Genomic DNA, 18,469 nt, shown 5'->3' with positions numbered 1-18,469 from the left:
TGCAAAAATAGAGTGAATATACACACATTTTCTCTTGCACTCTGTTGCTTCAAGAATGGTCTCCACAATATCAGAGTTTGGACTCTTTTTTTTTTGAAAAAAACTCCTATCTCCTTCCCATGACCATGGGAATTCAATGGTTGTCATCTTCCTGAATGGCCACTTTTGGCATACGAATTGGGGGAATCTGTGAGGGGAAAAAACTCTGCATCTTACGTTTAAAATGACCTGTTCCTTGCTTGCAGACAACACACCCATCAGTGGGTTGTTAGGGAAAACTACTGATTATCCATTAGCAAACAAAAAACTTGCCCTGACTACCAACTTTCACGATTGGTATTTCTTTACCAAGACCACTCCCCTAAGCTTACTATGAGAAAATTGCAACCCAAATCAGGATACCTGAACAAATCATTAGTATGCATTAGGCAGAGCTTAGAAAGCATTAACTGTGAAATGAAAGCAGACATCTCAACTGTTTGAGACATAGAACGAATCCCAAGACCTTTGATAGTGTCTAACAGACAGGCATACTTGCTCAAAGAAACCATGTTGCTCATAGGCGATTGCTGTAGCAGTCTCAGGAAACTTGCACCGTTTTTGCCAAAGGCCAGCCCACATATCCTCCTCTTGCAATAGGGAGTACAATTCAGCCAATGAATCCAAAATTTCCTGTAAACATAATTAAACCAGTAGTGTAATTATAAATCAATTATAAATCAAAAAAATAGTAAATCAAAAGCATTGAGTTGATAATGTGCAACATGCTATACGGAGAGAAAAAAATAATTCTAATTACAGAATCAAAGGAAGTGGCTATTCTGTGAGAAAATTGTGTGTTCCCTTGTGAAATAAATTCATGTCCATTGGCTGCAGAAACCTGTGTTCCATTGTCTAAATGAATCCGTGTTGTGGCTGCTGCCAGTTTGAAACTGTAGCTTTGACTCTGTGTGGATTTCAAGTCTGAGGTCAGTGTGTGAGAAGTGAGAGAGAGTAACCCTATGGCTCTCAGATTATGGTGACTATCTTTTTTCTCACTTGCAATGTTCGTTATCACCCTCAAAATGTTTCCTTTTCAAGCATTTATCTAATTCCCTTTTGAAAGTTAAACCAGAAACTGCTTCCAACTCTTTCTGGCACTGCATTTGTCACAATAACTCACTGTGCTAAAACTACTTCACCTCACTCTACTAGTTAAATTGAGGTATTTAATCTCCATATCTACTCCAAAATACCTTACAGTTTTGAGCATCTCTACCAAATATGCCTATTACATTTTCTGCTCTCAGAAAAACAATTCCCATAGTTCCTGGCATGCTACCACCTTAGCAAATCTTATCTGACTAATGGCCTGACAAAAGAAAATTATGTAACAAAATCTTTGCAATTACTAAAATTGGTAGATTAGATTGAAACCATGTTATTTTTCTCTTGGGTAACATTACAAGTGGTACCCATAATTCCATCTTTCAGCCACCTGATTGGGTAACTCCCAACATGTTCACTACATTTACAACAAATATGGAATGGCTTAAGAAGCAACACTAGGTGAAAATGGATAGAAACAACGTAATTATTAATAGGTGCTCACTTTTCCACAGATCACACAGCTTTTCAGTGTCATGTCACGTAAACCAGAGAAAAATGAATAGCAATGAAACATATAAAGAGCACTTTAGGAAGATGATAATGAAGTCAGGTGATAAATGAAATTTAGAGTTAAACTAGAAAATAGATAGCAAACGGTAACAGAGGAAGGAAACATTTTGTCCACTGCTATTAAGTCAATAGCAAAGACAACAGAATTGATACAAAGTAAGTGACAAGGCACAATGGAGTTAAATGTATCAGGGTCCAGATTCCACCATCCCCAAGTCACCATAAAAACTCAGTAATAACATGCATGCTAAATAAAATCAAATGCAATTGTCTTCAGTCAAGATGCTTTTGAGTATCAAATTGGGGGTGACACCAAACAACAGAGGGAGGGGTCATGAACCGAAAGACAACTATGTTTTCAGACATAAATTTCCCTCAAGAGATCCTTTCATATTCATAACCAGAATTAAAGCATGTTCACATGCATTTCATGAAAACAAAAGGACACCAATATAAGACCAGCACATGAGGGGAGCTACTGCAATGCAGAACAAAGGTTTGCTCTTTGATTGTGCTTTTGTACAAAGTAGTCATGCTTGAAATCAGGAGGATTTCATCCCACTAGCCTCCATGAGTCAGGGCTAAGTTTGCCATTCATACATAGAATGCTCCTGATGTTTGGTCTTACGGACAGGATTTAAGCTAAATCTGTGGAACACTATATTCAACTGTACCAGTTATTACCACTCCACATTCATTTCAAAGATGAAACAAAAACAGGAATCACTGGAGAAACCCAGCAAGTCTAGCAGCATCTTTGGAGAGAAAACAGTTAACATTTTGTGTTCTGTGATCCCAGTTCTGAAGGAGGATGCTGCTAGACCTGTTGAGTTTCCCCAGCCATTCCTGTTTTTGTTTCAGATTTCCAGCATCTACAGTTCTTTGGTTTTTTTTTCCATTTCAAAGATCCCACAGGCATGATGGGCCAAATGGTCGGAGTGCTTATTCTATCCTCAGTAAAAGGGTAGAATCTGTTCTTGACATTGCAGCTCAATTGTTGTTGTGGGGGGGTGGTGGGAACAAACAGGAAATCAGTTACTGTTTTCAGCTTTGGTCCAAGCATCTTTGCATACATCATACTCCTTGTGATACTATTGTATTTCACATCATGTTCCTCTTGACAGGTTATTTTCAATTCTCAGCCTATTCACCAAATATTCAAGATAGCTATTCATAATAATGTGACCAATCCTGTGTGCTCAGATATTGATTTTACACTAGCAAGCAAACAGAAAAATAAATACACCTCATTTTCCCCTTGCTATGGAGTTGCAGCAGACATACGCCACTCAGTACCTCAAGCTTGCTCTGCCATTCGAGGTAATTATAGCTGATCTGAATGCAACCTCAACTCCACATTCTAATATTCAACACCGTTGCCGAATAAATTTTTACCACTTTGCTAATCAAAAATCTATACCTCTGCCTTAAAAACATTCAAAAACTCAAACTTTCTCTCAAAGGACAGTGGAAACAAAGGCTCACAACCTTGACAGAAAAACTTCTCGTCTTGCTTTAAATAGGCACTCTAACTCTTCTTCTTAAAACGTAACCCCCAGTTCTAGATGTTTCAACAAAAGGAAACATCTTTCACACCTGTACATCCACTGGTTCCCCTTTATCCTCCCTCATGCTATCAACTGAAAAAAACCCAATAAATCAATGAACTATATTACTCAGTCTGAAAAGCCAAATTAAAAGACAGATTCTTTTCTGTACTTAAAATAATCATTTAGGAATGCACACATCTATTTCTGGCCTCTTGCACTTCCTCAATTTCACACACTCCACTATTGATTTCTGCACCATTGCCCTACTTGCAAATCAAGCCTTTGTAGCACGTGATTCCTGCAGACTACAGAAAACTTTTGCAAAATTAAAATTACATATAAATTCCATATTTATATATAATCCACACAATGCCATTCCCTTGTCAGCCCTGTGTTCATTAGCTAGCCAAGACCAGCGATTCTATGATTTTGAAATTCTTCTACTGATTTTCAAAGTTCATACATGGCCTTATCCCACCCTCTCTGCAATTTCTACTAGTCCCACAAACATTCACTTCTGCACTTCTCTAAAATCTGGTTTCTTGGCCATCTTCAGTTTGAATTGCTCCACCTTTGACGACCATCCATTCAGCTACCTAGGTTCCAGAGTTTTGGATTTGCTTTCCTAATCCTTTCCAGCTCTCTGTTTGCCTTGAAGATGCTCCTTAAAATCGATCTTACTTCAATGTGGGTTTTGGTGACCTGACCCAACATGGACCAGTCTCACTTTCAGTCAGGTAACTCCCCATTCTGCCCATTTGGAGGCACTAAAGATATTCAAGTCCTGGTTGAGGCAAAAGAAAACACTTACTTGTGGAGGCGGAGTAATGCTTTCTTGCTCATAGAATTCAGATGTCTGACGTGGTTTAATCTGAAGACTCAAGCCTTTTTCAAAAGCCTGGTGCTCCAGCATCAATGTGGATCGAAACCAAAGGTTGTGTGTCTTGCCCAGATACTTTAGTACACAGGGTCTGATTGAAATGTGGGGGACGCACTGGGACATCGCCTCAACGAAACAGTTCAGAGCACTTGGTTGGCAGTCTCTCTGCACTTGATGACTTCCGCTGCAGAGAAAAGGACTTATCTCTCCTGCCAGAGCCTGAGAAGCAAAAGTATAACAGTCATTTGCAGAAAAGATTTTTGACACTTCCATATTTCTAAAACTAAAGTCAGGAACAAATAAAAACTAAAATCACATGCATTCTGGCAACTACTGTCACAAATTTAAGAGCTTGAATTAAAAACAAGTTTTTTACTACTGTAAAATGCACACAAAAAATGTCAACAGAACAAAACGACAGTGATGCTGGTGGATCACAAAGAGAAATTGCTGAAGGATCACTGGACACCAAAATGTTAACTCTGTTCTCTCTCCATTGATGCTGGCTGACTGGCTGAGTTCCTCCAGCAATTTCTTTTTTTTTCCAGATTTTCAGCATCTGCAATTCTTTATTTTATTTCAGTAATGGTGTTGGGTTGTTATACTGACTAATTAATTAAAGTATCAGGATTCAATCATGTTAGTGAACGAATGAATGATGAAGAGCACAGAAATGAGAAGAAGTTCATATGGAACAAGAAGAGAGGCACAGATCAATTAAATCAGACGAGGAGCAGTTTCTTCTTTCAGACATGTGTGTCTTCGGAATTCCTTATCAGAGAGAGCTTGCAGGGACACAGTCCTTGTGTTTATTTAAGGCTAAGATCCACAGATTCCTGATCAGTAGATAAATCAAGGGTTGCACAGAAAAAAAGCAAGGAAGTGGACACAAGGAATGTCGGATCTGCCACAATCCTAATGAATGGCGGAGCAGGCTTAGGGGGTCAAATGGCCTACTCTGGTTTCTACTTCTTATGGCCCTATAGTTGGATTGACTGACTTGTTCTCATGTTGTAAATTCTGGGAAATGTGGAGCTAGAGTCACATGTTGGCTAAACCGAGTATGGATGCAAGCCTGCCATCCTTGAAAGGTATTTGTGAGCTAGTTAGCGCTATACAGTTATATGTTCCATGTTTCTAAGGTCATTACAATGATGTTGAGAACTACTCTTTTTGCACATGTCCCTCCAACAAACTCCTTCATTCTTATAACACAGCAGTATTCATGGCTTGAAACAGAAATTACTTTAGCAGTGAGTCACACTTTCAAATACTTTTATAGCGAAGCCCTCTAAAACAAAATTCTTTCAAATTCAACATCAGAGACAATGAGGAAGAAAAGCTTCAGTCCTCGAGAGATAGTCCTCAAGATCAATAATATGAGAAATTGCATGTGATGGCAGTACTTTACTACTTCTGGGAATGATAAAACACCTACAGGCTAACAGGTTTTGTCGGAATAATTCTTTGAAATTTACTTTTGAAATATATATTTCTATTTTTGTTGGAAAAGACAATACCATTATGTATCACAGTCAGTTTTAAAAAAGGCTTTGGATCCAGACTTTTGATTTTCAGTTTTTGGGAAATATAATTTGCTTGAAAGAGACAGGTTGCATCTTCAGTTAATGGATCTCACCAGATATTATATAGAAATTACAAAGGAGGAAGAGGCTCTTCAGTCCAAACTGTCCATGTTTCTCCACCACAGTAGTCCTAATTACATGTGCCTGCTTTGAACCAAAATCCGTAAATCCTCTTTTCTTTTCCCTTTCTATATAATCCCTGCACAATTTAGTCTTAACTGCTAATATGCTCTCTGCTTCAATCACTAACTTTAGTATTCTACAGCATTACAAGCCTCTACATTAAAAAATTCTTGGTCTCCATTTTAAACCTTTCACTTTCAATTTTAGGTCTATGCCCCTTTGTTCTAACACCCCCAAATATCTACATGAGTCATGATTCAGTGGGTAGTTCTCTCACCTTCCAGGTTCTTGAGCACTTTTTAAAAAATTTGCTCATGCTACATGGGTGTTGCTGGTTGGCTGGCGCTTATTACCCGTCCCTAGTTACCCTCGAGGTGGTGGTGGTGAGCTGCCATTTTGAACCGCTACAGTTCACACACTATAGGCTGACCCACAATGCCAGTGGGGGGGGAAAACTCCAGGATTTTGAGCCAGCAACAGTGAAGTATCAGCAACATATTTCCAAGTCAGGATGCTTAGCAGTTTGAAGGGTACCTTGCAGGCTGGTGTTCCCATGCACCTGCTGTTCTTGTCCTTGTAATTAGAAGCGGTCATGGGTTTGGATGTTGCTGTCCAAGGATCTTTGGTGAACTCCTGCAGTGCAACTTGTACACATTGCTGCTACTGAATGTCAGTGGTGAAGAGACTGGATGCTTGCAGATATGGTACCAATTAAACGGGTTGCTTTATCGGGATGGTGACAATGTTCTTTAGTGCTTTTGGAGCTGTACCCACCCAGGCAGGTGGGGAATATTCCATCACACTCCTGATTTGTGCCCTGTATACAGCGGACAGACTTTGGAGAGTCAGGAAGTGAGTTACTTGCCACAGCAGTGCAATCCTTTGATCTGCTTTTGTAGTAAATGTGTCGAATCCAGCTGAGCTTCTGGTCAATGGGAAACCCAAGAATGTTGATGCTGGGGGGGTGGGTTCAGTGATAACACCACTGAATGTCAAGGGATGCTGGTTAGATTGTCTCTTATGGAGATGGTCAATGCCTCGCATTTGTGTGCGACCAAGGTTATTTGCTACTTGTCAGCCCAAGTCTGGATACTGTCCAGACCTGGTTTCATTTGAACAAGGACAGATTTAGTATCTGAGGAGATGTGAATGGTGCTGAACATTGTACAATCATCAGCAAAAACATCCCCACCTTATGATGGAGAGAAGGTCATGGTTCAGGTTGAAAATCTGGTGCAATGGTGAGGAAGTGCTTCATTCTCAGATGACAACTTTCATGGGTCATTAAACTGGAGCACTTTCTCATGAATATTATCCCATAGTGTTCTAACTTTTATCCTTCCATCAACACCACCAATAAATATTACACCTGGGGGATTTTTGGATTGTGGTTTCTCGATTTATTTTATACAAACATAAAAATAGCGCCTCTTTAAACCTGAAAAAAATTATATTAATATGATGACCATAAAATAATTAAATGGAAAAATTTCAGGACTGAGCATTTTTGTCCAAACACTCACATGCTGTTGCCTATCAGATAGTATCTTCCATAGCCTTGGAAAGAGCTGGATCCAGGTTTTCTCAGCCAATGCTGTGCTAATGTGACATAATTGAACATATGCGCTCAGCAATGCTCCAGTCTATCAAAAGGAAGAGAAAAAGAAAGACATCAAAATACAGAGGAAACTGAAAACTGCAAACCCCCTGCCCACAAACATGCAAGTTTACTTTGATTAAAAAGCAGCAGCACACTAAATAATTCCGATGCAGCATCTTAATTTCTATTTCTGATCCATCACTAAAGGATATTATAAATTAAATTGTTGCTGTAATTTCTCTGTAAAAGATATTTTCTCTATTTGGTACTTCATTAACAAAATAAAAAACACAAAAAAGGTATCAAATGCAGCCAAACCAACTGCACAAATAAAATCTAAACTGTTATTTAACTGTCAACCTTGGCCAGGTAAATTAATAGAGTAAAGACTACATTACAGTGAGACTGCTTCAACAAAAGCCACTAATGCATCATTCATTGCCATTACTAGCATTTATTTGTATAAGCAGACCATCTGCAATTTAATTAAAGTGTTCCTCTCAAATATCAATGTGCATAATGGTATATTTAAACAATATCAAATTTTACCTTTTCAACACAAGTTGGGTTAGTAATTCATTGCATTATGTATATCACAGAATCTTGCAGTACAGGAGACTACCATTTTGCCCAGTGCACCTGTGCCAGCTCTTTAAAAGTGCTACATTAATTAGTTCCAATCCAGCCCATTCTTCCACCACAGTCCTGGAAATTTCCCCTTTCACATGGTCATCCATTCCTTTTTGAAAGTGACCATTGAATCGGTTTCTAACAGTCATTTAATAATTTAATGCAAGTGCGAAAGTATTATTTAGCAGACATGTGCCAAAACAGGGAACCATGAGGACTCAGGAGTTTGATAAATATTTGTCCCATGATTCAGAACGATGAGTTACATTATTTTCTCAATGTGAACTTTATGCATTGTTCCTTACTCAAACCTCTAACCTAAACAGTACATTTAAAAGAAAAGACCAAACAGTAAACCAAACTACAAATTTTATAGCATGCCTAAACATAATGGACACTTGGGGCTGATGGCCATTTGGTGGAATAAATGTGTAGTACTTGTGCTGCGCAGGAAGATGCACGCGATCCAAGTGTGAGATTGATGCCTCTGTGCTATCTAGCAAGGCATTTATTTTCTATCTCTACCCTCCACACTCTCTACTGATTTCGAACAACAAGCATGGCAAAGCAGCCTGTCTGCATCTGCACAAAACAGCACATTAATAGGGCAAAACCGATAACCTTCGTGTCTGGCTGAAGCATCAATATGTTAACTGGCATGGAATGTCAAGGACCATAAGACCCAGAAGCAGAGATTAGACCATTCAATAACGGCTGAGAAGTTGCTCGACCCTATTCTCCCACCTTCGCCCCATAACCCTGAATCTCCTTTATAATCAAGAGCCGATCTGTCTTAAATATACTCAATGACCAGGCCTCCATAGTCTTCTGTAACAATGAATTCCATACATTCACCACTCCCTGGCTGAAGTATTTTCTCCTTAGCTACATTCTGAAGGGTATTCCCTTTACTCAAGGCATGCCCTCAGGTACTAGTCTCTCCTGTTAATGAAAACATCTACCCAACGTCCACTCTATCCAGGTCTTTCAGTACTCTATGTTTCAATCAGATTCCACCTCCCCTGCCCCCGCCTCCCCCACAACTTTCTAAACTCTATTGAGTACAGACTCAAAGTTCATTGTATGTTAAGTCTTTCATTCCTGGGACCATTCTTGTGAACTTCCTCTGGACCCGCTCCAGGGCCAGTACATCCTTCCTGAGATATGGGGCCCAAACTTGCTCACAAGAGTCTACATGTGGTCTGACCAGACCCTTATAAATTCTCAGAAATACATCCCTGCTTTTATATTCTAGCCCTCTCAAAATAAATTCCATCATTGCATTTATCTTCCTACTGACTCAACTTGCAAGTTAACCTTAAGAGAATCCTGGACTAAGTCCCTTTGCACTTCAGATTTCCGAATTTTCTCTCCATTTAGAAAATAGTCCATGCCTCTAATCTTCTTACCAAAGTGCATTATCTCTCACTTTCCCACATTGTACTCCATCTGCCATTTCTTTAACCACTCTAACTGGCCTAAATCATTTTGCAGCCTCCCCAATACTACTTGTCTCTCCACGTATCTTAGCATCATCGACAAACTTAGCCAAAATGCTCTCAGTTCCTTCATCTAGATCATTAGTGAAAAGTTGTGGTTCCAACACTGATCCTTGCAAAACTCCATTCATTCATCATCAGCTGCCATTCTGAGAAGGACCCTTTTATCCTCACTCTCTGCTTTCTGCCAGACAGCCAATCTGCTATCTATGCTAGTACCTTGCCTCTAACACCATGGGTCCTTATCTTACTCAGCAGCCTCCTGTGCAGCACCTTGTCAAAGGCTTTCTGAACATCCATTTGCTCTCTTCTGTATAACATGCTAGTTACAGCCTCAAAAGAATTCAAACAGATTTGTCAGGCACAACCTCCCCTTGATGAAACCATGCTGATTTTACCCTATTTTATCATACACTTTCAAGTATTCAGAAATCTCACCCTTCACAAGAGACTCCAAAATCGTACCAACGACCAAGGTCAGGTTAATTAGCCTGTAAGTTTCTGTATTTTGCCTCACTCCCTTCTTAAACAGAGGGGTTACATTAGTGATTTTACAGTCCACTGGGACCCTCTCTGACTCGATTGCTAAAGATCACCACTAATGCCTCCACTCCTCCTCAGCTATCTCTTTCAAAACTCTGGGTGTAGTCCATGTGGTCCAGATGATTTATCCACTTTCAAACCTTTCAGTTGTTTCGAGCACCTTCTCCTTGGTGACGACCCGCCCCCCCTCATTTTTGGAATGTTACTCAGGTCTTCCACCATGAAAACTGACGCAAAGTATTTATTCAGATCCTCAGCCATTTATTATTCCATATTACTACTTCTCCAGTGTCAATTTCCAGTGGCCTTAAGTCAACTTTTGCCACTTTTTGCCTTTATATATCTCAAGAAACTCTTGCAATCTTCTTTTATATTTATACCTAGCTTACCCTCATATTTAATCTTCTCCCTCCTTATTTCTTTTACGTTGTCCTGTGTTGGTCTTTGTAGGCTTCCCACTGCTCTTCACTGCATTATACGTTTTCTCCTTTGTTTTTAAGCGGTTACTGACTTCCCTTGTCACCCATGTTTGCTTTAACCTCCCTTTAAAATGCTTCTTTTTCCTCTGGAAGGATTTTTGCTGTGGCTCCTGAACTGGTCCCAGAAACTCCTACCATTGCTGTTCCACTGTCCCTCCTGCTAGCCTCCATACCCTGTCAATTCTGGCCAGCTCCTCCCTACTGCCTCTGTAGTTCATTTATTCAATTGTAATACCATTACATTCGATTCCAGCTTCTCTCTCTCAATTCACAAAATAAATTCCATCATATTACGGTCACTGCCTCCTAAGGATTCCTTCACCTTAAACCCCCTTATCAAGTCTGCCTCATTACAAGTCACTAAATCCAGAACTGCCTGTTCCCAAGCGGAGTCCACTACAAGTTGCTCCAAATGTCATCTCATAGACATTCCACAAACTCCTTTTCTTAGGAATCACTACCAACCTGATTTTCCCAGTTCCAGGGTTTGTTTTCAGACTGGAGGCCTGTGACCAGTGGAGGGCGAGCGGGGAAAGATATAAAAGAGACCTAAGGGTCAACATTTTCACGCAAAGGGTGGTACATGTATGGAATGAACTGCCAGAGGATGTGGTGGAGGCTGGTACAATTGCAACATTTAAGAGGCATTCGGATGGGTATATGAATAGGAAGGGTTTAGAGGGATATAGGCCGGGTGCTGGCAGGTGGGACTAGATTGGGTTGGGATATCTGGTCAGCATGGACAGGTTGGACCAAAGGGTCTGTTTCCATGCTGTACATCTCTATGACTCTATAAATGCTTAGGCGCTGTGAGCATACAGTGAGGCGCCACATTAGTGAACATTAAAACAGCAAGCAAGCATCCCTGAGATGCAACTTGGTCCAGTTCATAAACTATGCCTGTCCCTGCATGTAAAGCACCCTTACAGCAATCTTTCAATATTGACTGTCAGAGCAGCCTGTAAGCAGATTCAAGAGGTACCATGATGACTGTGAGGGGTTGGCAAGTGTCAGATGCCAAAGTTGGCTGATCACAGCTGAGAGGGGGTAAGCAGTGGTCATGGATCATGCCCAAGACTCTGCTTAATAGTGAGCATCATGAAGGCTCCGCACAGAGAGTGAGAAGCTGAAGTTGCCAGGTGCCCATTCTGACTTGCACATTGAGAAGTCTCTACTGATTGACATTTGGGAGAGTTAGGATGCTGAATATCAGTAAGGTGTGTTGCAGCATTAATAAGGTGTTTGACGAGGTATAATCGCTCATCATCGGGATCTTGCAGCTGTCTAGTGAGAAACTCACCTTGCTACACAAAGATGCAATGAGTTGATCCTGAAGTCAAGACAGCCCTGCATGACTTTTTTGCCAGATTCTGTCGCAAGTATCACCATAGCCCAGATCACTCAGGACCCTCCCCTGTTCACTCTTGAATCCAGCTTGCACGAATTAAATTTCATTTCACTCACCTTCACTTCTCTTAGAGAGTCCAAAAATTTATCATGCCTGTTTGTCAGCATGTGCAACTGGTTCCCAGCATCTTTTTCAGACTGATCCTTGGTTTTCGGGGTACCACTCTGATCTCCTGGTGCCAGCTCAATATCAATTTCCACATCCTAATTAAGTTTTAAAGAAGATACATAAAACATTCAGTAAGTCATTATTTCTGCAAATGACAGGGCAACAGAAACACATTCTAATTGGTTTGAAAATTTTAAATAACCAGGCAAAATACTAGTATTGCTGTGGAATAAAACATTATTATAGAAGTCATAACTTCAGATAATGCCTTAGGGAGGCACAGTGACTCAATGGTTAACATTGCTACCTCTCAGTTCCAGAGACCTCCGTTTGATCCCATCCTTGGGTGACTGTGTGCAGTTTGCACTTTGTCCCCGTCGGCATGGGTTTCCTCCCGGTGCTCTGGTTTCTTCCTTCAGTCCAAGGGTGTTCAGGTTGGATCGATTGGCCATGCTAAATTGCCCATAGTGTCCAGGGATATGTAAATTAGGTGGGTTAGCCATGGGAATTGCAGGATTACAGGGATAGGATAGGGGGTAGTGTCTGGATGGGTTGCTGCCTGGAGGGGCAGTCTAGGCTGACTAGCCTTCTTCCAAACTATATGAATTCTTTTGTCTAAAAAGTCTGGAAGAATTCATTTTCTTTTGAGCCTTTTGCAAATCTCCATTTTCCTCTACTCCACCATTATTTTCATCAGCTTGGGCCTTAACCTCTGGAATTCCCTTTCCACACCTCATCACCTTTAGGATCTTCCTTATAACCTCCCTTGGTCATTTCTCCCGATATCTCCTTAAGTGGCCCTTCAAATCTTGCCTGATAACAGTCCTGGTGAACACCAAGAAATATATTACCATGTTAAAGCAAGTTCTCATTAGTTTTTCTCGAATAATCTAGCAATTCAGCAACCACTTCTAAAATTCAAACCAAAATCAAGGCAGCAAGTGTGTTTGGTTACCACATGAGCACAACCACATTATATAACAGATGATTGCTTGTGTTTATTCTAAGAAAACAATCTATTACTTAATGAATACACAGCCTCTATGCAACCAGTATTTAACAGTGGATTCCCCCAAAAGACTGAATTTGGAGCGGTATCTGGGTTCTTTTGCATCAACGGAATGTGTCAAACATATTAGATCATTAAAATGTGTGTTTCTTTGTTCATGCAACGCTCGTGTTATGGGCTAGGCCAGCATTTATTAACCATCCCGATACAACATTATTTCCTACCTAAAAAGGATAGAATACATTGCAGTATTTTGTTAATCTGTCAAATGCAGGTGAAAGGGTGCATATTTACACTATTCTATTGTGGATACTCATTTCTCAAGATAACTATCCCTCTCCAGTAACCTTTCCCACGCTCATCTCCCAGCACTTCATGAATTGATTTGGTTTTAAAATCTCAGAATAACGTTAGCACTCTGTCAAAAGGAAAATCCATTTTGTGACTGCAAAATCACATGTCTTGAATGCATCATACACAGAGGAAAACTTTACATGGAGAATAGTACTGAGCCTGAAGGCAAATTAAATTTCTCTCTCAGAAGATCCAGGGAATTCCTCATGGAATCCCTGGTTCAATGTACTTTGTATAATGGGCAAAATTTGATATGCTTAGTCACAAACTGCCTCCAAACTTGGCTTACACAACATTTTATCAAACTGGTTTATTTATATCAACTCTGATCTACATAATTCACTTGCAGGTAAGATCAAAACCAGAGGCCATGAATATAAATTTGTCACTAATAAAAGCAATTTGGAATTCAAGAGAAATTTCATTACACAGTGTGGTTGAATGTGCAACTTGCTCCACGTGGATTGCTGAGACAAACAGCATACATGCCTTTAACAGGAAGTTAGACAGGTCCATCAGGGAGAAAGTAACAGAAGGATCTGTTTAGGCAATGTGAAAGGGAATGGCTGCAAGCTCAAGTGGAGGAGTTAATCTGACGCAGACCTTTTGGATCGACTGTCCTGCTTCTGCCTTGCAATAGCCATTTTGGTAACGAGCAAGAAGGCACTTTGTACTTTAAATCACATTAGTTCTTTAACCAAAATTTGTTGGACCTTGTAGGACAACATCAAAATTAAATATGAAAAACAAACCACCTCCTCCTTGCTCTCGCTGTTCTCCCTCTCCCTGGGTTCTTGTTTCACATGTGTCACCATGGCAAAGGCTGCACGGTCATGGCTGTCAGCCAGATTAATGACATTGGTGATGGATGGCAGCATGGCGCCTTGACAGTTGGTGCCAATGGTGGTGTTTTTTTCACAAACTGCAAGGAGAAGCTGTGGGAGAAGAATAAGAAAAAAGGAAGTGCAATAATCAAAATAACATATGCAGGGCATGGCGAGGTAATAAATCTTTTAAATCAACAAATCATTACCAACTCTTCCATAGACAAGACACATTTTTAAACTCAAAACATATTGGCAAAATCACTGGGGGAACTCCCTTAGAGAAGTTAATGACTCAAACAATGTCAAAGAGCTTAAATAAAATGCTCAGTTCAAATGACTGGATCCCAAGGTTAAAGACTCCACGTAATGATATCAATTCATCTTCTAAGAACGAGATTAACCAATTCCTCCACATTAATAAAGGAAATAAAAATAGGAACAAACCATTTAATTGTACTATTATGTACATGATTCTAACTAAGACATCCTTTTTAAAAACACAATAGCGAGGAAAAAAAATTGCGTTTTCAAACAGGCGAGGTCCGTGGGCCCTCCAGTTCCACAGGACTCAAGTTCAAAGGAAACTTTCATTTTGCCCCTTACCACCCCACCCCCACTTCCACCCCCGTGCTGGCAAATGCAGTTGTAATCACAGCGTCCGACATCATATCAGTCCCCAAACTAAAGCACAGTGTCATCATATCTGAATAGATCTTTTCCCTGAATCCCATTTGCATGTTTTGAAATCGAAACAGGCTGCAGTTGTCTTGGAGTGTGGTAATGTGAATTTTGTTTGTTTCATTTTGTGTTCAAAGCATTGGTAGGCGCACTTGATTGAAGTTGGGGAGGAGGGGGTAGGTGAGGGAAGTTGACCAGCAGGGAGAGGAGGAACATTTGGAATGGATGGAAACTAAGGATTGAAGACACTGGCATCAATTGTCTCAGTGGTGGGCCTGCCAGCCTGGATGAATGGAGCTAATTGCATGGTGCTTGAGGGGGTCAGATGATGCAAATTAGTAGCAGGCATGTTGAAATCTGGTGGTGGGGGAGGAGGGTCTCTGCAGTAGTAGTGTCTCTACCTCAGCCAATTTATAAAAAGTCAAGTTGGACTGTGCTGGTTGAAGCATTGAAAATAGGTGAAATTTATCAGAGGCATAACCTTTTCCCAAGTAAGTGGGATTTTAGAAAATGACTTTTCCACAGCTTTATTTTTAGGAGTAGCTTTGTGGTCTGAAACCAGGTTTCTGTGTGTGTGTGTGGTTCTCTATGTACCACCCAGCTGGGCAATGCACCATGGAAATTGTGCCCTCTGCATGGATGCCCAGTGATGCTGAGCTGGAAAACAAGGATATACACGATAATTCAGTGCCACAGTCTCAAAAATGATGATATATTCAATTTCAATATGCCCGAAAACCCTTCACTCCCTAAAAGGGCTTATCCTAGCTGTATAGAAAAGCTACTTTTCCCTCTCCGTTACCAACTTGTCTGTGAGATCGCTAAATCCATGATGCAGTAAAACCGTATGTTTTTGGTGTTTCTTATCTTTCAACTGCTCCTTCAAACTGTCCGGTTGAGTTTGTGTTGTCTGAGTATAATCCTCCTTCACTACGCTTCCATATGCCCTGTTTGGGGATTTTCCGAGAAATTTTTTTTAATTTTTGGTTTTAAATCATCAGAATAGCTGAGCCAGCAGTGAGGAGCAGAGATGAGTTAATTCCACGCGGCCAATCCCGCCCTCCTAGCTGAGGAACTCTTGAGAGGGTGAGAACAATCCACTATAAAGTTCCACTTTTTGCTCGACTTGTCACGAGTTGTTATTGGGAAGGGTATTTCTGTTCCCTGATGGCTGAGGGGGTGGCGTGCAACTGTCCTTTTTCCTGTTGAGCCTTGAATAAACCTTTGAAGGATTGTGACACAGATGTTCTTGATTGTTTTTCCATGCTGCTGCTTACCGAGTATTCGCTCTGTCTTTCTGGTTTTTAAGTTTTTTTTTGTTTGCATTTGCTGCTGTCAGTGTCCTTTTACTGTTTTTTTTTAAAATGAATCGTACCCTTCTCTTTTTTTGTGTTTTCTTTTCATATTGAAAAGTATAAAGCTGGCCTGTTTCTTAACTGACAAATAAAACCATTTTTCTTTGCGAAAATAAGAAATTTTTAAAAAATTTGCAGATGATATGAAGATAGGTGGAGTTGTGAACAGTGAGGAGGGCATTTGCCGTTTGCAAAGGGACTTAGATATGATGCAGAGCTGGGCTGAGGAGTGGCAGATGGAGTTCAACCCTGCCAAGTGTGAGGTTGTCCATTTTGGAAGAACAAATAAGAATGTGGAATACAGGGTTAATGGTAGGGTTCTTAGTCAGGTGGAGGAACAGAGGGATCTTGGGGTCTATGTACATAGATCTTTGAAAGTTGCCACTCAGGTGGATACAGTTTGTAAGAAGGCCTATGGTGTATTATCCTTCATTAGCAGAGGGATTGAATTCAAGAGTCGTGAAGTGATATTGCAGCTGTACAGGACTTTGGTTAGGCCACAGTTGGAGTACTGTGTGCAGTTCTGGTCGCCTCACTTTAGGAAAGATGTGGAAGCTTTGGAGAGGGTGCAGAGAAGATTTACCAGGATGTTGCCTGGAATGGAGAGTAGGTCGTACGAGGATAGGTTGAGAGTTCTCGGCCTTTTCTCGTTGGAACAGCGAAGGATGAGGGGTGACTTGATAGAGGTTTATAAGATGATCAGAGGAATAGATAGAGTAGACAGTCAGAAACTTTTTCCCCGGGTACAACAGAGTGTTACAAGGGGACATAAATTTAAGGTTAAGGGTGGAAGGTATAGGGGAGATGTCAGGGGTGGGTTCTTTACCACTCCCACGGGCAGGGCATTCCATGCCCCCACCACTCTCTGGGTAGAGTCAGAATCATTGGCGACCTTTAAGCTGCATTTGGATAGGTACATGGATGGGTGCTTAATCTAGGATAGAAGTTCGGCACAACATCGTGGGCCGAAGGGCCTGTTCTGTGCTGTATTGTTCTATGTTCTATGTTCTATGTTAAGACAGTTTAGTCTAAAGGTCCAGCAAGAAAATGCATTCCTCGGGCAGAAGTGACGAGTGACCAAGACAGAACATGTTAGTAACCTCAACTGGACAGTGAATACCAGGACTGGGTTCAGCTGGGATAAACAAACTTCTAAGCATTCGCTGCGCAGAGTCATTACAAGTATTCAGCTTGTTAACTATCTGGGAATAGATCAGGTCTATGGAGTGATACTAGCGCCAACATGTTCAGAGTAGAAAGGACCATAACTGGTTAGCTGGTAAGAGAAGAAATCTAATAAAATGTTATTCTAACCAAAAATAATAAACTGCAATAATAAGACTAATGGTATAGATGCATTTAAAAGGAAGTTAGGAAGACATGAGACAAAGTAGTATAAGGATATGGTGATGGGATTAGATCTGATCAGGGAGAAATATGGTTCATGGGATTGTGTAACCAGGATCACAGCTCGGTACAGGCACACAGCGTGCACCAATGAATGCAATGCAATCAAAATTCACATGATTCCAACATCTGGGGTCAGGAATTGTAAGATTAAAACACAGATTCTGGAGAACTTCAAGGCCAGTGTATGTAGTCTAGCTAGAGTTAGCCATAGATCAGAGGTCAGAAACCAGCTTCTCTTGGAAAATGAAAGCTCCATGTTAAACTAGAGTATACGAAAGAAACAATGAGAACACCAGAGATATGCATATTTAAGATTAAATTACTGCAGTTTTGATCTGCCTTTTGGTTTTGCAGTTTTATACCCAATCATTTTAAACATTTCAGCTTTAATACAATTCATCAAAAGTTAAGTAAATTCTTCCAAAAGTTCACTTTCTCATTTTTCTCACTCCCTCACTGAAGGGCTGATTCTAGCTAGTTGCAAGCAGTCCAGGATTGAACCTATGATCTTCATATTTGGATTGGCAGAGTAATACACTAAAGACTGCCTTTACCTACTGAAATGATTATACATCTATAACCTACTAAAACAATCCTGCATCTGCGTACATATTGTCAACTTCATTATTAATTCTTTAGCCACATTTATAATAGCACCAGGGCTGAGGAACTTTAGTTAAGCTGGGAGGTATCTTAGTAGAAATGTTCAAAATCATTAAATGTGCTATTAATAAGAAGCAACTACTTCTGCTGCCAGAAAAATCATAAACC

The 18,469-nt window shown here is 40.4% G+C and overlaps 1 protein-coding gene across 2 annotated transcripts in view; it reads right to left on the bottom strand.

The window, feature by feature from the left end:
• trrap (transformation/transcription domain-associated protein) overlaps nt 1-18,469 on the bottom strand; it is a 223,741-nt gene that overhangs the window by 64,772 nt on the left and 140,500 nt on the right. For both annotated transcript variants that reach the window (XM_072559829.1, XM_072559830.1), the window contains exons 50-54: nt 14,184-14,363; nt 12,014-12,160; nt 7,322-7,441; nt 4,021-4,308; nt 535-672 (exon numbers count right to left, since the gene is read on the bottom strand). In XM_072559829.1, the coding sequence (XP_072415930.1) occupies nt 535-672; nt 4,021-4,308; nt 7,322-7,441; nt 12,014-12,160; nt 14,184-14,363 (873 nt within the window). The remainder of the gene's footprint in view (nt 1-534; nt 673-4,020; nt 4,309-7,321; nt 7,442-12,013; nt 12,161-14,183; nt 14,364-18,469) is intronic.

The sequence above is a fragment of the Chiloscyllium punctatum genome, chromosome 40, assembly GCF_047496795.1.
Source record: "Chiloscyllium punctatum isolate Juve2018m chromosome 40, sChiPun1.3, whole genome shotgun sequence".
NCBI lineage: Eukaryota > Metazoa > Chordata > Chondrichthyes > Orectolobiformes > Hemiscylliidae > Chiloscyllium > Chiloscyllium punctatum.
Note: the sequence above shows the minus strand (reverse complement) of the source record. Positions and strands in the feature narration are given on the sequence as shown.